Genomic DNA, 24,146 nt, shown 5'->3' with positions numbered 1-24,146 from the left:
AGGAGCATTTAAATTATGAATCTTTAATGGCATCTCTTGTACACTTAAGAAAAGTTTAACCTGATTGTATTTGGGTGTGGAGTCATAGAATGATTTACCTTGGAAAAGACCCTTAAGAACATAAAGTCTAACCATAAACCCAACACTGCCATGTGCACCACTCAAACATGTCCCTAAATGTCACATCTTCATGTCTTTCAAATACTTCCAGGGATATTGGCTCAACTGCTTCTCTGGGCAGCCTGTTCCCATTCTTGAAAATCTTTTCCATTAATCATTTTTTCCTTATATCCAATCTAAACTTTTCCTGTTGCAACTTGAGGCCATTTTCTCTCATCCTGTCACTTGTTATGTGGGAGAAGAGGCTGACGCCCACCTGGCTACACCCTCCTTTCTGGTGGTTGTAGAAAGTGATAAGGTCTGCAGTGAGCTTCCTTTTCTCCAGGCTGAACAACCCCAGTTCCCTCAGTTGCTCCTCATGAGACCTGTGCCCTAATGTAATTTAATATCTTTATTTGCAAATAACATGAAGTAATGCATCTTGTTGAATGCTTAACCTGCTGAATGAATAAGCTGCTTGTGAAACTGCATAAATACCAGTTTGTTGGTCAGATATACTTACAGTAACTTCTTTGCATTGATAGGTATCATCCATGGGAATAACACCCTTCTTTGTAGAAAATGTCAGTGAACTTCAGTTATGTGCCATCAAATTGGTGACTGCAGTAAGTATTTTTTAATTTGTGCCTTCAGGCTCCTGTGCTTCTGAGAAATCTTAGCTATGTGGTTTTCCTTATTTCCTACATTAAAATTTGTACTTATGCAGTGGAATAAGGTGTAGAACTAGTATGATATTTCTGTGTAATAGAATAAATTCTTTTCCTCAGAAGAGGTGGATGTGTAACAGATTCACAGGACAGGTAGATATTATTTCAGGAAAAATGTAGTGGAACACACGTACTTGTTTAAATGGGAGCTTTCCATCTTACTAAGGGATATATACTCCAGTATTCTGCCCAAACGGAAGAGACAAACTCAACAGTTCTGACCCTGTAAATTGAAAGAACATATCGCATCAGACAAACATTAAAGCTTAGGATAGGAAGTAAAACTCTCAGATGTACTCTACAATCCACATGTGTTCATGTATACCACAGTTTTTCTCTGTATTGAGAGAAAGAAATATTAAGTACTAAAGCTTAGTATTATACTGTTTGACTTTCCTGTAGTGTATGACACCATTGACAGAAATTTTTAAAACAGAAGTTGTTTTCAAGACCTATTACACATTTATGTTATTTGAACATTTTAAAAAAATCTGTATTTGAAATTGTTTTTATCTATTTTATAAAAAAATAATTAAATAAATAATTGAATATTGAAAATCAAAACATTAAAATAAGGTATGCATTAATTATGATTTATTTTTCATTTAGAGTGTATGTTTCTACATATATTTTTTTAACCCTGCATTTAACAAGTGGTATTTTATGTATCAATAAATAATTTTCTAATAATCTTGTAACTATTACTATTAAATAGGTGTTCTCCCGGTATGAAAAACACAGACAGCTAATACTAGAAGAAATTTTCACTTCCCTTGCAAGACTACCAACTAGCAAGAGGAGTTTGAGAAACTTCAGGTAATTTCTGACATAAATTAATAACTTGTAAACTGTAGCATTTACAGTTTATAGATGTAGGATTTTAATCTTCAGTAATAACTATGTTAAAAATCTGTGTCTCCACAAGCTGCATTTTTTGCAGGTAGAGATTTCAAAAGAGGAATCATTTGACAAATGTCTTGTAATAATCACTGTTTTTTACGCTATCACATTAGTGCCTACCTACAAAAATAATTGAAATCTCTCATTATTTTGCTCAGCTAAGAATGTGAACAAGTGTGATGTCAGTGTACGCTCAGAGTTTTTTCTGTTGGACAATTTTTTGGTTCTGTCTGTATGGAGTTACGTAATTTCTTCATTTCTAAAACTTAATAGGAAAATTCTAGCTGAATTTCTTTGAGGACATACTCAGTATACTCTTCCCAGAACAGGAATCAGTTTCATTTCAATATCAAGTGTTTTAGCATGTAGGTGTTTGATTTATTAAACATTCCGGTAGCTTTTTCAGCTGATGAACTTCACAGATTCTCTGATAGCCCATCTTAGTGCTGTTTCAGTTCACCTCTTCTGCCAAAGAACAATACTGGTTTTTTTTAGAACAAATGTTACACTGCATAAGAAAGAAGCAAATAACTAGATAAATATCTAGAATACAGATTTCCAGCTGTGGTTATAATTTTTGAAGGATACTATTTAAGACCAAAAATTTTTGTTGTGTTTTGTCCTTTTTGTTTACTTCTGGTGTTAATGCTTTCTCTTTTTATTAACAGGTTAAACAGCAGTGACACTGATGGAGAGCCCATGTATATTCAGATGGTAACAGCACTAGTTCTGCAGCTTATTCAGTGTGTGGTGCACTTACCATCCGCAGAAAAAGATTCTAATTCAGAGGAGGAATCAAACAAGAAAGTAAGATATTTTTAAAAAGCCTTTTTTGTGTATGTGTTTACGGAAATGACTTATGCATGTAGATATAACATTTTATAGTATTTTATTACAGTGCTGTAGTAAACATTGTAATTTTATGTTTGCTGTAATTTTTTGATGCATGAGAAATGCTGATCTGGAAATCATAGTTCTGTGTATGCTATAATAGACAAATGTATTTTGTTATTTTTAGGTGGATCAAGATGTGCTTATTACTAACTCTTATGAAACAGCCATGAGAACAGCACAAAACTTCCTTTCTATTTTCCTTAAGAAGTAAGTACTCTTGCATTCTTTAGTATATTGATGAAACCAGCTCCATATGAAGTCAGTCATACTTCAAGACAAACCTGACCACTGCACAGTGATAAATACCTATACATGGAGTTATTTATAACGGTATACTTTATAGGTACTTAAGAGTTTCCGGTCTAGTCAAAAATGTTTGTGGAACAGGAATTCTGCACAGCGTAGAATTCTTTATACATTCAAGAATGTTTGATAGTTTTTGTAGGATTCCTTTATTAGAGGTCTATTACTTAAATGAGGCCTGGAAAAGAAGGTGGAGTAGATACATATAAGTCATGAAACCATGTTGATTCTATCATCAGATATAAAAAACCTAAACATTACTTTCATTTAGCTGAAGTTAGCAATGTTAATAGCTCAAAAGGGAAAAAAACCCATGCCTGAACAACCAAAGGATTTCAAAGAATACATCTTTAGGTTTTTATTGTATCAATTTCTACACTTAAAGCCAAAAAGCTATTTAATAAGCCATCAACAATCTCTCTGCATGATTCTGATGTTGTTAAACTTAGGGATGCCACATGTAAGTCAAAAATTATCAGGTGTGTTAACTTTTGATTTTTAATTTTATTTTTTTTTTACATTCTGATTGTAACCTTTATGAAGCATAACACTGAGATGTCTTATCACTATCAGATAAATCAAACCAAGACTAAGGAGTATAAACACATCACCTCTCAACTATCCTACTCCAGCTTAAGCTTTACAGTTCTACCTACTTTGTCTGTCCAAGTCAATGCATACTTTATTGCAAAGCTAAAAATAAAAAAAATCTTGGCAACAAAATTCTGTTAGCATGAATTAGCTGCTTTACATGCAATGCAACTTGGAGTGATAACTGTTTAAGCTGTTTCTCTGTAAATGAATAAAAGAAATTTTCTGCTAGTTCTGTTACAAAATGCATTTTATTTTAAACAGGTGCGGCAGTAAACAAGGGGAAGAAGATTACAGGCCACTGTTTGAGAACTTCATTCAAGATCTTCTTTCAACAGTCAACAAACCAGAATGGCCAGCTGCAGAGTTGCTGCTTAGCTTATTAGGAAGACTATTGGTAAGGGATTCTTGTTTTTAACTGTATGAATTTATTTTATACTACAATGAAGACTTTTTTGTTTCAGCTGAAACTACTACAGGAATGCTTTCTGATCATCTGCAGCATATAAGGATTTTCTTGAGTGCTTTACTACTATGTAACACATAAATAATAAAATTTTGGTTAGAGGATCATTCATATGGAACTTCTTAAAACTCATATGTATACAGTTCCTCATGGAAGTCTAGTTCCACTATTCCATTACATTTTCAACACAAAAAAATACCTATATAACATCTAATAAGTGCACATATTAATTTGGAGTAAAGTCAGACTAATAGCTGTAATTATTCATATTAAATATTTTCTCTAGACTGTTCCTTCATCGTAGAACCAGAAAACAACTAAGTGGTTTGTTTTCTCACAATTACAGCTTTTGCTTATGTCATTTCACAGAATGGGAATGTTGCTTTTCAGTATCACAGTGTAATTAACTCAGTAATTTGAGCTGTTTCTTGGAAAATATTTTATGGCTGGGAAAATGTAGCTTTATATTTGTGTGAATAATGAAGAAATAGCATTATGATGCTAAAGATCTCTGCTATTGAAGATGATCCGCTGTATTAGTTGTCCATTTTGTTTAATGAAAATATATATTTAAAAAAACAGTAAGAGGCATATTTGGAGAGAGAGAGGGAGACCCAATAAAGAGGCATTAATGTAAAGTAATTAATGTATCTGTAATGTAATGGTAAGCTACATAACTTTTATGCAACATGGAAGTCAGGTGAAAATTTTAGAAAGGTAAAGCAATCTCTTGTGAGAAAAACTTCAGTTACATAAATAAATATTTGTATTTAATAGTTTATTCTACTTTTCTTAGGTTCACCAATTTAGTAACAAATCTACAGAAATGGCATTAAGAGTTGCATCACTTGACTATCTTGGAACTGTAGCTGCAAGACTAAGGAAAGATGCAGTCACTAGCAAAATGGATCAAGGATCTATAGCCAGAATCCTCAAACAGGTGTGTGAGACATCCTATGCCAGCTGGATTGAGATCTATCCATTCAAATACATGAAAATTATAAAGATATTTGAAAAATTGACATTATGGAGAATCACTGTTGAAGTTTCTGAATCAAATATACTGTATTTATTAGTATCAGATTTGTTAGCTCATGTCTTCCTTGCACCATCTCTGTAGTGATCCTATGAATTGGTTAGTTACAGTGGGTAATCAGTTTGCCAGTTTTCCTGTGGCAATAGAGAGAAAATAATGGAGCAACAGTTATGTTATTTCTTAGGAGACCTTAAAAATACATATGTACCTGTATTTGCAATTGCAAAGTGGTAACAGTACATCATATGATAAGAAAATCTAATGTCCTATGTGTCCTTTTAAAAATGGGGACTTGTGTTTTTCTTATGGACGTTATGCATTTCTTTCTGAACTACTAACAACTGTTCTCAGCATTTCCCTTTCTGTTACCTGAAAAGACTTCAGATCTATATTACATGTACTTTACAGTGACCGTTAGATTTATTTTTCTGCACTTTGCAGGCATTCAGTTGCAGAATGAAAAGCCATCTAGTGCTCTATGAGGCTGATACTTCCCGTAACTTTTGTCAATTAGAATATTCTACAACATATAGTGTCAAATCTTTATGTCCGTGGCTTTATATAATTTATACTTCTATTTACTAAGGGGTTATAATTCCCCACTGTTGACAGCAATTCTAACAGTTTTACATTTGACTTAGGGAGGAAGTATTTCAGAAAAATCCTTTTCTCTTTCCTTATCTCCAGAAGTTATAGTACTATTGAAAGATATTCTAGAAAGATACATACCTGAATTTTTCTATTTGGTTTGGGCTTTTTACAGGATCACATAGTTGCTAGGCATTGGCATCTGCAGAAAATAACATTGCTGTGGGCAATTGAATGTTAGGAACATTTTTTCAGTTACTCAGGAAGCTTAACATCAGTCATGGTAGACAATACCATCCGTGCATTGTGGAAGGTGTGTGTGGTACAGTACCATCAATCAGAGCAGAGTGTTGTGTTATTTCTGAAGAACAATACGTACATGACAGCTGAGTTTTTCTTTGCTGTTCAAATGCCAAGAAAATAAGAACAGCCGTTGGTAGCTGTTGTCATCAGAAACTTAAATTATTATTTCCATTCAGAAGTGAACTTACACCTCCACAGATTTTTCTTTCCTGCTAAATTGTGTACTTAGACTCTCTTGGATATTTTCTTCTATGCTCTATCATTACCAGGATATTCCTTAATGATTGATAAGTGCATATTGCACTCCGTACTGTGGTTTGGACTCCTTATTCATACAATTAGCTTTTGGGGGGAAATCTGTTCTGCTTTGACATTTTTGAACAGTAGATTTTTTTTGTAGAAATCTGTCACAGATTGTCAAGTTCATTTGAACACTTGTGCGTGCTTGTCATTAGTTTATCTAATATTATATGCATTTCAGTCATGCTTTAAACTCTTGAATTCATTCATTTTGGGGGGAAAAGAATACCTTTCTCTGCTGTAACTTCAGCAAACTGCAAGGATCAATGTGTTTCAGTATATTATTGAGGAAATAAAGGTGGTTTATGGGTTTGGCCCTTCTTTTTTCCTCTGTGACAGGGTCCTCACACAAGATCATAGAACAAAATGAATCAAATCAGTCAGTGTGTTTTAAAACCAGTCTTATTCCGCTCTTAATATTTTTTAGACTTTATAACTAATTGGTTAAAGAATTATTAGTGTTCTGCAATTATGCAAACAACTGACTTCAGTGTATTTTATGTGTGGACGTGCGGATTTTCAGATAACAAGTACAACTGTGCAATATTCTGGTTTATAACTATCTTTCTACTTCTAACAGGTTTCAGGAGGAGAAGACGAAATTCAACAGCTGCAAAAGGCTTTGCTAGATTATCTGGATGAGAACACAGAAATTGATGCATCATTAGTGGTAAATTTCAGCTTTCTGTTGTCAGGCATATATAAAAATAATTTCAATAATGTGTATTGAATAAAATGATTTTTGATTATACGTATTAACACTTCAATTAAATTGTCACCCTAACATATACTGTTGATTGTGTTTTCTAAAATAATATTGATGCATTAGATTCCCTTAATCTCATTATAAGTCTGTTAATTTTCTTTTTCTGTATCTATTGGTTTTGTTTTCTGTGCATCCTGCTGTATTTCTACAGTTTTCTCGGAAGTTTTATGTAGCTCAGTGGTTCCGTGATACAACTATGGAGACAGAAAAAGCAATTAAATCTCAGAAAGATGAGGATTCATCTGAAGGAACTCATCATGCAAAAGATGTTGAGACCACAGGACAAATCATGCATAGAGCAGAAAGTCGCAAAAAGTTTCTTCGCAGCATCATTAAAACTGCTCCATCTCAATTCAGTACATTAAAGTATGTTTTAGTACCACTTACTCATTTATTAGCCATGGATTTGATGTTTTAAATAATTTTTTGTATCAACATGTCCTAATTAACACATGGAATTTATTGCAGGATGAATTCTGATACTGTGGACTATGAGGATGCATGTTTGATTGTTCGCTACTTGGCCTCTATGAGGCCGTTTGCCCAGAGCTTCGATATTTATTTGACACAGGTAAATTGTTCTGGAAATCGTCATACAGTAAAATACAGTTGGCTTCTGGTTCCAAACACTTTTTCAGTAATGTGATATATCTGTTTATTGTTGAGCAGAGGTATTTAACAGGCCACAATAACACCATGTACTGTCATAGTCTGTACTGGTGTCGTAAGTGATTATGTTTCTTTTTCTGGCATTCGTTTTGTATGTCATAATGTACACCATTGTTTTATTTGCCCATGTATGTGCATGGCACAATCATTATATGTACACAGTGAAAGGATCATTACAAAGTGATGAAATAGTTTTCACAGCTTCTGTAAGATGCATGCTTATTTGATAAGATTAATTCATTAAATTGAGTGCAATTTGATTTTCAAATACAAGCCAGATTGGCCAGTTGCTTGCATCTGTGTGTTGCTGTCACTTTGGAAGCTGCTGTTTGACAAGTGTCATTTCTTTGCTTTTTCTGGGAGAAAAGCAAAGTAGAATTTGAAATTAAGAAACTTATGACCCATCTTAGAGAAGAGCAAATCCTAGTAAATATCCATGTTTAGTTTTTCAGTGCCATGGAACAACACTAGCATGCACCCTTTTACTCTCGGAAAAAATAAATTCAGGTTTTAGTTATTACTATCTTTATGTAGTTATTATTATTATTATTTTAGTTACATTGTTTTTATGTTATTCTGGTGCATTTTTGGTGTTAACCAATGCTTGCTACCTTCCCAAAAAACCTGAATCTTTGTTTTTGTTCTCCTTCTAGATTCTGCGTGTACTTGGTGAAAATGCAATTGCAGTCCGAACAAAAGCCATGAAGTGTTTATCTGAAGTTGTTGCTGTAGACCCCAGTATTCTAGCCAGGGTAAAAAAGGAAATATCCATCATATGGCATATGTTCTTCTGTCACAAAATAAGTCTTCATTTCTTATTTTGCATCCTTGTTTCATTTGTTTTTTTCAGCTGGATATGCAGCGAGGAGTTCACGGGCGGCTCATGGATAACTCCACCAGTGTACGAGAAGCAGCTGTGGAGCTGCTTGGCCGATTTGTGCTTTGTCGCCCTCAGCTTGCTGAGCAGTATTATGACATGCTGATTGAAAGGATATTGGTACGGTGACCTGTGGTATTTATGATAAAATAAGTGGTGTTGGAAAACTTGCTGTTAACTGAGCTCGTATGTTTAATAAGCTGGAATGATATTGTTATATCTTATTGCTTGAATGGTGAGCATCATGCTTTAAAAAAAACCTTGTAAATTGCATCACTTGTTTTCAGAGAGGCTTTGTTATGTCAAAAGGTAAACATATACAGAAAGTTGTACTGTATCAGAACCAGGGATATATTCCTTTTGATTCCATTACTAAGGCTCAAATTAGGTGAAATGAGGAATTTGGCTACATTTCTGAAGTCTGAAATATGGGTCATTGAGGGCAGCTTACATATGCTATTTTTAGTGGTTTGAAATGCTTATTAGAGTTTTTGTACCAAAAAAGTCCTAATTTTTTTTCTAAATGTTCAGATAAAACACAATGTTAATTTAACTGTAGGATAACACTAGCTCTTAGCATCCATGTCAGGTTTTTAGTCAAGTAGTACTCATTTGCTGCAATTAGATGCTAGAAGAAGTTTGTGAAGGGTTTTGGAGCTAAGTAGGTCATGTGCGTACTACACTGCAGAAAGCAATTCAACCTGATATTCAGATTCAACAGATCTTGAATAAGGTGAAATGAAGTGAAAATCTTCCTCTGTCTCCTTGGATGAAGCCTAGTAAAATGGAAAAGACTGCTTGCATGTATCTTATCCATAAGCTTTATCCAAAGCTTAAAGTATTACCATCCAGATCTATAAGGAGTCTTGTGTATTCCAATAGAGTAGATAAAGCATCATCATATCTGGCTTGTAAGCTCTTGAATTAAGAAAAGGAGTTATGCATTTGCAACGTCATGAGCTCTTAGATGGGAGGGTATAAATGGAGGAAGTGTTTCAAGATTCTGGGAACTCAGCCAGAACCTTTAGAACAAGTTATGCTGGGTATAAGTGCACTCCAGAATATTTTAGTTGCCTTTTCTAAATAAATTTTGCAAGTCAGATTGGGTGATCTTCAAGTATTAATTTGTGTAATACATAAATTAATGTTTCTGATTTGTTTTCAAGAGTGTAATTCTTTTCTCTTCACAGGATACTGGTATCAGTGTCAGAAAAAGAGTCATAAAGATACTTAGGGATATCTGCATTGAACAACCAACGTTCCCCAAAATTACAGAAATGTGTGTGAAAATGATTCGGAGAGTCAATGATGAAGAAGGCATTAAGGTAGAATGAAACATACCCTTCAGAATTTTAATTATCATTATTTTAGTGGTTCCATATTTTGACCAAAAAAAAAAATCAGAAAAGAATTACATTGCTCCTTTGTAATATTTATGATTTTTAGGAATTTTTGAGAGCAGATATTTTAGTATATAACATTATAAAGTATTAGTCCCTGCTAATTTCATATTAATTCTGAATGTTCAATGAATCAATCATATTCCCCCCAAAACGTTACTTATGTGCTTACACTCTAATGTGCAATGTATATACAGAGGGGCACAAACCTAAGATAATGTGTTAATTAGAAACACGCTTGTAGTGATTTTGTATGAAGCTTTCAGTAGGATTTGAAATCTGCAACTTTGAAGCTGCAGCAGATATTTTTACCACTTGAGATACATTAATGGCTTTCTGAGAGGACTACAAGCAGATGAACATCTAGATCCAAGGTGCCTCTGGGAAGGGAGGATGACCTTAATTTCTCTCATTCTTCCCTTTAGCTTTCTAACGATATCAAAAAAAATAGGGCATTATCTTCAATGCATTTTTTACATTTCCATGAATAAGAATCATTTTGGAATCATTTTGCTCATTTTCATTCTATTCTATTTTGTCCTCCATTCAAAAATGTTGAAAGGGAATATAGTAGTGTGTTTTCCTGAGGAATGCACATTAGTGCAGGAAGATGGTAACTCCGTTTTCTGTAGCATCAGTTTCCACTGATTCATTTTGCTGAAGTTTGCATAGAAGTCAGTATAACTCCTGTAATAGCAGACCCAGGTCTGTCTCAGATAACATTTCCTTCAACAGTCTCACTTAGGTTGCATAGTTTCTTATGGAATGGCATGGAACATCAACAAATCTGTTGTATGGATCTGTTAGAAATAATACTGGTGTAATGATTTAAGTTTATTTATTTATGCTAATATTTTCTTTTCCTGCAGAAATTAGTAAATGAGACATTCCAGAAGCTCTGGTTTACTCCAACTCCACACCATGACAAAGAAGCAATGACAAGGAAAATACTAAACATCACTGATGTGGTACGTTAGACAAATTTAAACTGTGTGTGAAATTCAATTATGTTTTTAGTATCTTTGAAGTATTATCTGTATTTTTTGGAAAAATTTATCAGATGGTTTTCTTTTTATCTCCTGGCATGAAATGTATGCGAATATTATTCATCTGATTGAACAGGCTGTAGGAAACTTTAAATGCTCACTTAATCTGCTGGCAATGATAATTGTGACCACACTATATTCAGATTGCATAAAGTACTTGTTCATTTAAAACACAACCACCTTCTAATATATTTAACATTCTGCAGGAATTGCTAGAAGGAGCGTATAGTTAAGCCTAACTAAGTTCTCTCATAAAAGAAAATTTTCCTCAAACAATTGATAACATATCAATTGGGTTAATAGGTTAGTAAAAGGTTAATAAGGTGTTTTAAATACAGAGTCATGTTCTTACTCAGGGTAAACTAGTGTCTACATAATCACGTCTTACTTTTTAGGAGCAGCAAATTAAAGGGCTCCAAAATAAATGTCTCTGAAATGAAAATGCTTTAATTTGTAGTGAAAATATGTGCTGAAAAGGTGTTTTAATATCAATTATACAAAGATGTAAATATCAAATAAAAGCACTCACTTCATTACTTACAATTATAGGTTTAAACTTCATTCTACTTTATAAAAGTATTTTTAGAAAATTATAGTCTAGTGTGCATTTTTCCAATCTGAGAAGTCAGTCAATTTGACTTCAGCTAAAGTCTCAGTTCTCCTGCTGGTTCTAGTTTGAAGCACCTGTATACTGTTTCTGATATATGATACCAGTGAAGGCTTGGTTTGTTTATATAAAAATACATATATATATATCTATATATATATATGGCTGTATGTGTGTGTTTGTGTATATATGTATATATACTTTTCTCTGGTGACCAGTGACAGAACCTGAGGGAATGGCCCGGAGTCATGTCAGAGGATGTTTGGGTTGGATATTAGAAAAGAGGTTCTTCACCCAGAGGTGGTTGGGCACTGGAACAGGCTCCCCAGGGAAGTGGTCACAGCACCAAGCCTGACAGAGTTCAAGAAGCGTTTGGACAGCTCTCTCAGGCACATGGTTGAATTGTTGAGGTGTCCTGTGCAGGGCCAGGAGTAGGACTCAGTGATCCTTGTGGGTCCCTTCCAACTCAAGACATTCTGTGGTGTACATGCCTGCTTGTTTTCCATGTGTCAGGCTTGTATTTGTGCTTAAATCTGTGCAAAATGTTCTACAAAACAAAAATTTGTTTTGCATTAGAGCCAGCAGTCTCCAGTAAAATGTGTAGGCTTTATATTGTATGAAATATCAATTCTGGAGTCACTTAAATGAGAACTATTTTTCAAATGCAGAAGAAAATTTCCTATCTCCATTGTTCTGAATGCATATGAAAATACATCTATGCATGTTTACTGGTCTTTCGAGATGATATCTGTATTGAAGTAATTTTTCCTCAGATACCTTCTTTATTAACCAGTTTATTCTCAAAAATACTTCTAGGTTGCAGCTTGTAGAGATACAGGGTATGATTGGTTTGAACAGCTTCTTCAAAATGTAAGTAGTGAATGTTGAATGTATGGTATAATTGTTAGAATTTTAACATTTCTTTTGGTACTAAACACATAAAAATGGGACTCCAAGAGCAATCCTTTACAGTAGTCAAATTCAGTTCCTACCCTTTAAATATCTGACCAATTCTATCTCCATTGGTGCAGTTTTCTTTATCTCTGACATTAGTTTCTGTCTTTGCAGATCATCTCTTTTAAAAATACTTCACTTCTTAGTTTTGGAGGGATTTTGTTTGTTTTCAATTTCATCATCTCTTCGATAGTGAGTGACATAAACACGTAGTCCACAGCTAAGATACTTAATTCTGAAATGAGGCATCTACTGTAATGTAGATTTTTTTTTTTAAATTATAAATAAGAATATTTTCACATGCAGTGTATTTGCTACACAGTTTAAGGAAGCAATTAATCTTTATCGAAAAAGTTACTTCTGCATTATATTTCATTTATATCTAATACAGAAATTTCTAAGCACTGAAGTTGCTTTTTTTATATCTCCTAACATGTGTTGTCATTCTCTACATCTTGTATACGCTGGTTAATTTTCAAGCAAAAAAACCTTTTTGAGTTTATCCTAGCCTGGAGTGTCATGAAAATAGATAACCAAGTAAATCAGAGCCTCTTCATTAAGAGCCTCTTCGGTGAAGAAAAGGCTACAGTATGATCTCAGTGCTTCTTAGATATTAAAAGGATTTTCATGGACAGTACCCAAAGTCATATGAAAGAAGGCTAAACAGTTTTGATAAAACTGTTAGATCCTCATTTGATATTTTAGCTTAGTGTCAAAAACATTTGTTTTGAATTTACTCTTTATTTCTATAAACTCTTTATTTCTAAATCCTGTTAATTTCTGCATTATTCCATTAAGCGTAAGGTCACCTTTCATCTCAATGCAAAAAATAGTAGAACTTCTATGGATTCTTATTGCAGTTAGTTTTTCTTTACTTATCTTTGATTTTGTTTTGTTTTTTAAATTCACATAATTTTTTCTTCAACTTGTAAGCTTTATGGAGAATAAAATACTTTTGTAGTCTAAAATCCTTGTGTATCTGTAGTAATTGTTATAAAACCAGCATGTGTCCTGTGCAAATAAATGCAGCATTAGTACTAAACCATTTTCTGTTTCATCTGCTACAGCTGTTGAAGTCGGAAGAGGATGCCTCATATAAACCTGTGAAGAAAGCCTGTACTCAACTCGTTGACAATTTGGTTGAGCACATTCTTAAATATGAAGAATCTTTATCAGGTAATAAAATATAAAACTCAGCTAAAGTCCTTTGAATTTTATATGATACTGTAACAGTTGTTGAAACCACTTGCAAAAGGTTACTGTTACAGAGTTCCTGTTACAAAGCTGATTGTAATGAATTACTACTAAGTTCATTATGAACTTTTGAGCATTGTATAATAATAAGGCTTCCCTAATTTTCACTAGCTAACCACAATAACAGAACTACTTTTAAAATAACTTTTTCAGGCTTTCAGATCACTAAAATCAAAACAAATGTGGCAAGTTTTATTTGCATTGGTATGTTCTACAGTTGTAATAGGACTCATTGACTGGGCTAGTCTTCTGTGTACAGTAAGGAGTTTAAAAACTAGTGATGTCTTTGAAACATCTTTGCTTCTTTTTTCAAGTATTTTTAGTCACATGCAAATGTTAACACATTATGTTCTCACCTCTATTCTGATTTGATCTTGAAAGAGATGCAATGAAAAAATATTCGAACAATGCTTAGGCCATATGTTTTTCATTGCTTAAGCAGCACTTGGACTTTATATCATTTTTGTATTTTGTGATCTTTTGCAGATTCTGACAACAAAGGTGTGAATTCTGGTCGATTGGTTGCTTGCATAACCACTTTGTTCTTATTCAGTAAAATAAGGCCCCAGCTGATGGTCAAACATGCCATGACGATGCAGCCATACCTGACCACTAAATGTAGTGTAAGTAGAGAAAATCAGTCTTTCTTTTTCCCTAGATAATTGACCATGAAAAAAGCTGTCTTGTATACTTGCGGCAATTGAAGGTAGAAGGAAAAGAAAATTTAATATTGTGGGTTTACTTTGTGGGTATCATAGCTTTGAAAGTTACTAGGTCCTTTTGAAGATCTCTGTAGCTTCTAAGATGTTCTTCCTCATCTTCTACCTCCACATTTTACAGCCAAGTGAAACTGAAAACTGTGCTGCCTCTTTCCCAGTTTTTCTCCTGTTATAAAATAATTTCATAAAATTGTTCTGGTTTATAGTCACAGTTTTAACAGTAGTTAATATTTAACATATGAGTCTTAAGACTAAGGATAACATTGCATAAGATAGAGTGATCTAATATATAGCAAATATATGAGAAGGAAAATGTCTTGATCCATCCTCTTCCAGACTTCATCTCTCACTTCTGTAGCTCTAGTGCTCTTGTATTCCTCTGTAAGACATTGTAGAGAGCTCTCATACAGAAATCCTCCCCAGCTCTGGTCTCTGAAACTCTGCAGTGATTTCTGCCCTTTATATCTGACACTCCTGATCTGGTAGAAGGAGCAGGGCAGCCATGGCTCAAGGAGGAGCATGGGTGGGTGGCAGCAATGCCTTTCATTAGGTTAGCTGCCCAGGACAGCCTTGAAGAGTAATTATTACCAGCTTAGATTGGAAATACAGCCTGGCATTTTCCAGATGCAGCCCTGGTGTGTTCTCTGGGCACATTTTCAACAGACTGTTAGAGCTGCTTCTGAACAAACAGTATAGGAAAGAGTAGTCTGATTATTTACCTACTGCAGCTTGTTTGGTGGGTTGCATCTGTTTTATACTTACACAGGTTGAGATGAGTCATAGAATTACCACTGACAGCTTGAATAGGTCAAATAGCTTGACAGTAGTATTTGGGATTTATTCTATCCTGATTAGTGAGCTTGATTTGTCAAAAGACCATTTCAGGATGTCTCTGTAATAGATAAATATAGATAAATATTTTCCATAGGTTTCCATAGGTTCCATACTTAAAATACATTTACAGTCATGATAATGCAATCCAATAATAATTTTTATTTTAACTTCTACACTTGTACACATTATCACTTTTTCTTTAAACCACATTAAGTCATAGCACAACTTCATTTTGATCCTGATACTGGTTTCCAGATGTTGTGCATTCTCTGGTTTGCCTGTGTCTGGAAGAGTTCCTGGATTTCTTGTAGGACTCCAGAAAATTATGAGACCAAAAGTTTTTCAGGTCTGATAGAGCTATGATGAGAGTTGTAATTCTGCTTATCCAGTCCTTTTTTTCCCAGAACTTCTGTAGTAAACAGAACTAAATTTCATAGCAATACACAATTTAATAGCAGATGTAAATATATAAATATTGTTTCAGATGTTTACAAAATATCTTAAATATTTGGGATTTTTAACTATCCCTGCATATTAGTAATACTTAGCTTATAGGTAACATGACCAGAAATGTTAAACACTGTATATGCTGTTGTTTCAGACCCAGAATGATTTCATGGTGATCTGCAATGTTGCAAAAATCTTAGAGCTTGTAGTGCCACTAATGGAGCACCCAAGTGAAACCTTTCTTGCCACTATTGAGGAAGACCTCATGAAACTCATCATCAAATATGGCATGACAGTAAGCTTTTGATTGCTACTATTCTGTTGATTCCATTTCACGTGGAGTTTGGTTTAAAGACAACACCATAAAATTCAGTGTACTTGGTTTACCAGATTTTGTACGTGATGTTGTTATTTTTTAATAAGTTCGAGCAGTCCAGGAGATGGACATAACATTATATCTGTTAGATTATTAGTTTTAGTTCAGGATAGCTTTTTGCTGCATAACTTCACAAAAATCTCAAGTTTAACTTCTAAATATACAATTCATTTGTTCTTCCTTGCTTCTAGGTTGTTCAGCATTGTGTGAGCTGTCTTGGGGCTGTTGTGAACAAGGTCACCCAGAACTATAAATTTGTATGGGCCTGTTTTAATAGATACTATGGTAAGTAAAATCACAAGTAGTTGTCACTTTTCAGTTTTGGCTACAAGTCTTGTCTCAGTGATACACCACAATTAAACACTGTAATAAAAACTTTTGTCTTACTGCAGGTGCACTTTCTAAATTAAAAAATCAACACCAAGAAGACCCCAACAGTACAATACTAACTGCCAATAAACCAGCACTCCTTAGGTCACTTTTCACTGTTGGAGCACTGTGTCGGCATTTTGATTTTGATCAGGAAGATTTTAAGGGCAACAGTAAGGTAAAATAACTTTTATTTACTCTCCATGTCTTAGATATATTGAATGCTCCACTTTAAGTTGAAAGCACACTACTTGTAATTCCTCAGAGCTATGTATTTTTCTGTAATGCATATGGTATAGCTTTTTGTGGTTTTGCAAGGGCTATGCAGTAAGATTGTGTGTCTTCTTTTTCTTTTTGATATTTATGCTTTTGTAAGTGATTAAAAACATCAGTTTCATCTTCAAATAGCTTTTATTTTTGTTTTAATTTGCTCAGGTTAACATTAAGGATAAAGTACTTGAACTGCTGATGTATTTTACGAAGCATTCAGATGAAGAAGTACAGACAAAAGCCATTATTGGCCTTGGTAAGAAATATTAATAGTTTTTATTATGTTTGCTCCAGTAGAAATCTATGTGTATTGGTAGGAATTCCTGTATTTCTTTAGTCACAAGGGAGTTTGTTTAAAATCAAAATTTACTGCATGTTTAGTTTGAGAACTGGCTATAGAAAACCTGTCAAAAGGTTGCTAATTGCCTAATTCTGCATCAGACTGGATGCTTTTGACAGTGAATTTTGACAGTGATGTATGACCAAGTTGTAAAGTGCAGCAGATTTCCAAGGTAATGAAGATGTTATTTTTTTCTCCAAAAGCAAGTATATTGTAACTCCAAACCTTGTTTTTCAGTCCACAAGGTAAAAAAGTGCTGGAAAAACTTTGAATATTCTAAGTGTAGGAGCAGACACTGTCAAGGGAACCCTGGCAGTTTATACTGGCTGAGTGGCCTTTGTGAGATTAGCATGGCATTTCAGTGATTTCAGTGGTGAATGAACTGCCACTGTCTGATTCATATCATGTTCATTTTCTACTTCTCTATCTACATCCGAGAGAATCTTATTTGGGCAGATAGGCCTTGGTTTCTGGGAAGGTTCAATTCAGGCTTATTGCTTGATCTAAAGTAAGTTGTCTCCCAGGTATGCGAGCTTCCATTGTGTGATTTAACTGTGGACAAGATGTTTGCCTCTTTAGGGGACTTTTTAGATATTCTGCTTCAATTCAGCTTAGGGCTTTGAGGATAAGGACCAAGATTGAATCTTCATTTCATGTTCTGTGAGAAACCATTTCAGACAGCTGAGCAGGATCAATGGCATTGGAGTTGCCTCTGTTGTGGGAGCAGTGCTATGGAATACTTGGAGTTTTTCCAAGCAATACATCAATGTATGCAACACAACTATAGTCCAGTCCAACTTATTTGTACTCTACAGAATAATGCCTGTAGGGTAGGAACTGTATTCCTTAACCATAGGCTTGATTACTTTGTTCATGGATTTGGAATATTCTGCATTTGCCAAAAATGTTTCTAAATTATAGACTGAATTGTGATAGGTTTTAGGCAAGGGGTTAAAATAGGGATGGCTGTCCGTAGTCATTCGTCAGATTTTTTTTTTCTCTGCTTTAAGTCTTTATTTTAATTAAACCTTACTTTTTTTAGTGATACATCGATTTCATCTGAGCACTGGTTCCATTCTGAGGGTAGCTGTTGTATGTATGTAAACAGTGTAAATTTCCATCCTATAGGCTGCTAGTTGAGCAAAGTTGTCGGTCATTCAATGTTTGTGAGCAGCAATAAAGTGAAAAAGACTAGCAAGCTAATTCAACATTGGTACATGGTGAAAGGTGTCACATGAAGAATGTGTACTTTCCTCTCAGCATATCATTTCAGTAAGGACATTCAACAGTTTTAGCCTTTGCTTTGAGATGTGCTGCTGCTGTTGAAGAGTTAAGCTTAACCCTAAACTTAATAATTATGGTTGGTTATGCTTCTCTTCCAGATGTGTATTTACAAAGCAAGTTGAGGATATAAACTTTTGTTAGTAAATTTAGCTAAACTTGTAAGTACCTAACAGTTAATATCTTAGTGAAGTTCAGTGCTTACTCTAAAGACTGTTAATAGAGTGAAAACAAAAGCGTGAAGAATAATGATGTGATGCCATCTCTTGAGATGTGAAGTCAATCCTTAAAAAAACACGACAAGTGCCTTTGTTCATCTCCTATGACAGCTATGCCAAGTAAGATTTCTTCCGCAGTTGACCAGGGATGGAAAAATACAAATTTCCCTGAGAACACTGGTGGTTTAGATGCCTTAAAGCGAATGAAGACAAACGTGATGTGGGTTGTTACACATACATCCATGTGCTTTTCATTTTTAAAATTAACCTTAAAAATGGGTTGGACGTTGGACGTGGTCAAGTTACAAACACCAGTATACACTTGTATAGAGTGCACAATCATACCACATACTCCTAAGACCACTATAATTCCTTTCCCTCCTCTTTTCCCACCTGCTTCTCTGCTTCTTGCTTTGAGACCAAAAGGGGATTTTAACACACTGAGGTCTTGCCTTGGACTTAGCCTTTACCTACACTGTCTTTTTGTTGTAAGGAGCCAGTTTTAAAAATGTGACTCAGTCTTCCCTCTGTTACAGCTATTTTTATACATTGCTCTTGCATAATTTTATTTTCTTTCATTTTTCCTCTCATTCTTCTTTTATGTTTCTGTATCTTCTGTGTGTTCATTCAAAAGCTGAGTTTCCTGCAGTCATAAAAAATATATTTAATGTCTGCTTTTCCTCAACAGTATTTAAAAAAATAATCAAATATTTAAATGTAAATTAAATGGGGGTGTTATGGTTCCATTACTGTTTTTTATGATACTGCATAAGGGTTTGTCAGCAACACTTATAAACTTATGTACACAATCTAAAATTGTGTACATATATTACTACTGATTTAGAAAAATTTTTATGAAATACAGACTTAAGAACAGATAGTTCCTTGGCAAGGGTAAGGCTGCAGCTAAAAACAGTTCTGGAGTGTGTATTTCCAACACATGTAGTCTTGGGAACACTTCAGATAGTTTTCAAGAAAAGACCTTAATAGATACATGAATAATGATATCAAGAGGCATAAATGTTACTGTGTTCACAGCTGATTTTTTTCTTCTATTATGATGTTAAATATTCATGATATTCATCAATTTTCACACTTCTTCTCTGCCTCCATATAAGTAACACTGTACAGTTTCAGAAGAATGTTTATCTCCAAAAGTATTAGAAAAATAACAGGTAATTTTTAGTAATGTTCCTTTTTTGTTCTTGTGAGAGCTCCTAGTCATTGAGATGCAGCCACTATGCTGGAGCTGGATCCAGACCTGTATAACTTTTTAGTGCAGCCACCCTGAGTCAACATCCCATTTTATCCCTCAAACAGAGTCATGGTTAATAGAACTGTCATGGCTATCAGAACTTCTTATGAGCTATAGATGGTGTCCATATGGAAATGCAATACTGTTTAGACTAGAAAAAGCTATGCTGTTGGGAGGAGATAAATTTCATACCTCTCTATTGAAGGACTTAAAATGCAGAAATACAATTTCTAGATAATAATAATGAGAACTATTTCCTCTTTTTTCCACCCTTAGGATTTGCATTTATCCAGCACCCAAGTTTAATGTTTGAACAGGAAGTGAAGACTCTGTACAACAGCATTCTTTCAGATAAGAACTGTTCAGTAAACTTAAAAATCCAGGTGTTAAAAAATCTCCAGACCTACTTGCAGGAGGAGGATACACGTATGCAACAGGCAGACAGAGACTGTAAGTGCTGAGTTCTTCTGTGCTAACGAGGCATGCATAACTTGACTTTGTCGCATACAATTACTATGTGTCTGCACTGACTCAAAATTGTAATCAGATCTGTAGTATGTACCCAAGTATTTTATAAGTATTTAAAAAGAGGTTTTTGCATAATAGGTGTATTATTTACTTTTAAGATATAATAAATTTATACTTACAGTATAAATGCTGGAAGGAGTCCAGAATACGTAATTGCTATAATGATGGTAGTAATAATTTTTATCAAAAAACCCTCTAAGTTTAATTTGCAAATAAAAAATACAACTTTTTTTTTTTAAATTAAAAGCCTTTATTAAGGAATAAGACTTGAATTAAAATAGTTTGTCTGTAGTTTTTTTATATATATTTAGACATCAGACTGTTCTCTGTTTCATGCCATCATTTTAAGACAGCTGAAATGTGTATTTATTGTGAAACTTAAAAATCAGCATACATCAAGTAAGGCAAAACAAGTGATTATACCGTGGTGAGTATGCTGTTGCTTTTGTCCTTTTCACAGGGAAAAAAGTAGCAAAACAGGAAGACCTGAAAGAAATGGGTGATATTTCCTCAGGGATGAGTAGTTCCATCATGCAGCTATATCTCAAACAGGTCCTTGAGGCTTTCTTTCATAACCAGTCCAGTGTACGCCACTTTGCTCTAAATGTCATTGCACTGACGTTAAACCAGGGCCTCATCCATCCTGTTCAGGTATGATAAGCTTTTGTGCTGAGACTTCTTGTTATTCATGTTTTAAGAGGCTTTCATGCTTACTACGTAAATTTCCAGGTTTTCTCTTCTAGTTAAGTTACAATAATTTCTTATGTAGCAAGAGGCTTTTACAGAAAGCATATTTTGAAATCTCCTCTATGTTGTTTATCCAGTGAGATTCCACATTATCTGTATTGTCTACTTTTGGATTATGATGTAAAAGCCCAGGCAGTTCCTAAAGAGCATGTGGAAATATACACTGGAGCGTATTTCTATTATGAATTCAAGGTTTACACTTTATCCTTTGTCAGCTTGCTTCCACCTGAATCCCTATATGCTCCAAACACTATGGAACTGCACAGTCAGTGTTAGAACTTCAGTCATCACTTCCATTATTCTTTGCTTATACCATGTTTTTGGAATTAATTTTTGATACTGCAGCCACTGCACATGTCCTAAGTGGTGTTCTGTTTTTTTTTTTAATTAAATTGTCTGTATGCTAAATTGACTTTAGAGTTTGACAAAAAGGGAAGTACTGATAACTTCTTTAGAATGCTAGTGTGTCACAGTATATTGTACTATTAACTTGCAAAAAGTAGTTAGGTGGTAAGTTGCATGGAGCTTCCTATTCTAGTTTCTGCAGTAGAAACAAAGCACAAAAAACAAAAAGAAGGTACAATACCTCTGAATAATCATTTCATTTGTTTTTCAAGTGCGTGCCATACTTAATTGCTATGGGCACAGATCCAGAGCCCTCCATGCGAAATAAAGCTGACCAGCAGTTGGTGGAAATAGACAAAAAATATGCTGGGTTCATTCACGTAAGTAATTCTAATTTAACATATTACAGAATACTGTTATATTCTTTAGTGGTTTAACATCTGAGTATGCTTTAACTACAGAAAAAAGAGTATATAAAGTCACAGATAAACAATAACTAAGCAATTGTAAAGATGTTCTTAACTGTTTCCCCTGTTTGGATATTTCTGTTCTGAGAAACAGGATAAAATAATTTGAAGTGTCTCTTCTAGTACAAAATTTCCTTTAATTTATAATTCACAGTACTATTTTTCACACTGAGTAGTACTTGATAAGAGGGAAGGACAAGCGTTTCATAATGTTTAGCAGTGGTTTTCCTGTATCAATGGACTAGGGAGACCACCGTGAAACAGTTGATTAAGTCCTTAGTGTATGGGTATTAGAATGTACAAGGCACCAAGGCTTTATAAATTGTAATCTAAGCAGGAGGAGCATAGGAAGCTGTTTAGATCCGATGAATCTTGCTGAAAGGAAAACCTGAGAGCTAAGTGAGGACATGTGGAGTTGTGGCATCGTGCCAATCATTCTGCTTAAGGTCTGAAATTAAGCTGCAGCATTCTCCTTATTTTAGAAAATCCCAGTCTAGGTTCAGTGTGTGTACTGCACTGCAGGACTTTTAATGTGTGCTTGTATTCTACTGCAATGGGAGCATGCTAGTGGCATCCAAACAGATACCTAATCCATTAGATGAAGCGTAGGAGATCGAATTTGGTATGTTAGGTAGCTGGGATTTAACAGTGTATAGATGCAGAGACAACTTCTCTGAACAGCAGCAGAGTATGAAGAGAATTGAATATGCAGCCTAACTAGAGATTCAGTTTGTTCTGAAGCTGGAGCGGGACCCTTGAATTAAGTAAAATCAACTGGAAATTATAGGATATATGAAAAGAAAAAACAAACAAACCTCATTTTCTGTTTGTTAGCCCTATTGCACTCATATGGATTCAGTTGGTTTCGCTACAAATGATACCAAGCATGTACATTTGGTAAAATATTCTGTTCATGTATGAACACATTTCAGTGTTCTTGAAAATCGTTTAAATTGAAATACCTGGATGTAGTGGGTAGACAGATTAGCTGTATGTTTCTAGCAGAATTTACAGTCAAAGCAGTTCACAAGAAATTCTGATCTCTGACACAAGTTTTCAACTCAGAAGGTAATATTGCCTCAGTACATGTTTTAAATTTAAACTTAAGATGAGCATCCCTTTAAAAAGAGTAAGTTGTAGTGCTTTGGAAGCAATGGTTTGAATAAAAACAAATACATTTCCATTTCAGATGAAAGCAGTGGCTGGTATGAAGATGTCTTACCAGGTACAACAGGCAATTAATACCTGCCCGAAAGATCCTGTAAGAGGTTTTAGACATGATGAGTCATCCAGTGCATTGTGCTCACACCTGTACTCCATGATCCGAGGGAACCGTCAACACAGACGAGCCTTTCTCATTTCTTTACTCAACCTCTTTGATGATACTGCAGTAAGTACCACATTTCTTTCACTTAAAAAGAAGCTAAAATGCAGCATTACAAGCTTAAATTCTCCTTTTACAATGTATTTTTGCGACATAATTATTGACAGCTATTTCCCTAATGTACTTTTTTTGCTTTGTAATATAAGGTATTTATCTATATAATAGAATGCATTTGTTACTTTTATGTAACTCTGTACCTTTTTATACTCAGTTTGGACTGATCAAAAATAGCGTGTCTTTGAGTATGACTAAATTTTGCATGTATATATATTTTGTGTAGGGTGGGTTTGGGTGAGCATATAGAATAAAAATTCTGATAATTGTTTTGTTCCATACTGTTAGGAACACAGGATAAGTGTATGAATCCAAGATATTTGTATGTGTATTTATGTAATTTTTTTCTTTAACTTGCAGAAAACAGAGGTGAATATGCTTTTGTACATAGCCGACAATCTAGCCTGTTTTCCTTACCAAACACAGGAGGAGCCGCTGTTTATAATGCATCATATAGACATTACACTATCAGTTTCTGGTAGCAACCTACTACAGTCATTTAAAGAGGTATATGCATTTATATTTATTATAGTGGCAACGTAAGCTGCTCTATAACATGCTAGATTTTTCAGTGTACCATTATTATGGTGTGGACCAGTAGCATTGCTTTGTATGTAACCAGTAGTAAAAAACCAAGCAACACTACCTGTTCTGACCTGCATCTCGTAGACGCTAGTTCAAAACTTTACTTAGATTGCTGCTTATGTTAATAAAAAACAATGATGAATTTT

At 34.3% G+C, this 24,146-nt stretch overlaps 1 protein-coding gene across 7 annotated transcripts in view; it reads left to right on the top strand.

Moving 5' to 3' along the window:
* Positions 1-24,146, top strand: part of NIPBL (NIPBL cohesin loading factor) — a 162,531-nt gene that overhangs the window by 132,190 nt on the left and 6,195 nt on the right. For all 7 annotated transcript variants that reach the window (XM_064643011.1, XM_064643017.1, XM_064643014.1 and 4 more), the window contains 25 exons: positions 645-725; positions 1,543-1,643; positions 2,396-2,534; positions 2,746-2,828; positions 3,780-3,912; positions 4,778-4,921; positions 6,789-6,878; positions 7,126-7,340; positions 7,443-7,545; positions 8,297-8,395; positions 8,494-8,640; positions 9,711-9,845; positions 10,790-10,888; positions 12,390-12,443; positions 13,595-13,703; positions 14,268-14,404; positions 15,936-16,076; positions 16,349-16,442; positions 16,550-16,704; positions 16,962-17,052; positions 20,167-20,340; positions 20,879-21,069; positions 21,783-21,890; positions 23,167-23,367; positions 23,776-23,922. In XM_064643011.1, the coding sequence (XP_064499081.1) occupies positions 645-725; positions 1,543-1,643; positions 2,396-2,534; positions 2,746-2,828; positions 3,780-3,912; positions 4,778-4,921; positions 6,789-6,878; positions 7,126-7,340; positions 7,443-7,545; positions 8,297-8,395; positions 8,494-8,640; positions 9,711-9,845; positions 10,790-10,888; positions 12,390-12,443; positions 13,595-13,703; positions 14,268-14,404; positions 15,936-16,076; positions 16,349-16,442; positions 16,550-16,704; positions 16,962-17,052; positions 20,167-20,340; positions 20,879-21,069; positions 21,783-21,890; positions 23,167-23,367; positions 23,776-23,922 (3,171 nt within the window). The remainder of the gene's footprint in view (positions 1-644; positions 726-1,542; positions 1,644-2,395; positions 2,535-2,745; positions 2,829-3,779; positions 3,913-4,777; positions 4,922-6,788; positions 6,879-7,125; positions 7,341-7,442; positions 7,546-8,296; positions 8,396-8,493; positions 8,641-9,710; positions 9,846-10,789; positions 10,889-12,389; positions 12,444-13,594; positions 13,704-14,267; positions 14,405-15,935; positions 16,077-16,348; positions 16,443-16,549; positions 16,705-16,961; positions 17,053-20,166; positions 20,341-20,878; positions 21,070-21,782; positions 21,891-23,166; positions 23,368-23,775; positions 23,923-24,146) is intronic.

This window comes from Pseudopipra pipra, chromosome Z, assembly GCF_036250125.1.
Source record: "Pseudopipra pipra isolate bDixPip1 chromosome Z, bDixPip1.hap1, whole genome shotgun sequence".
In the NCBI taxonomy this organism is placed as follows: Eukaryota; Metazoa; Chordata; class Aves; order Passeriformes; family Pipridae; genus Pseudopipra; species Pseudopipra pipra.
The sequence above is the reverse complement of the archived record's forward strand: the minus strand, read 5'-3'. Positions and strand labels throughout refer to the sequence as shown.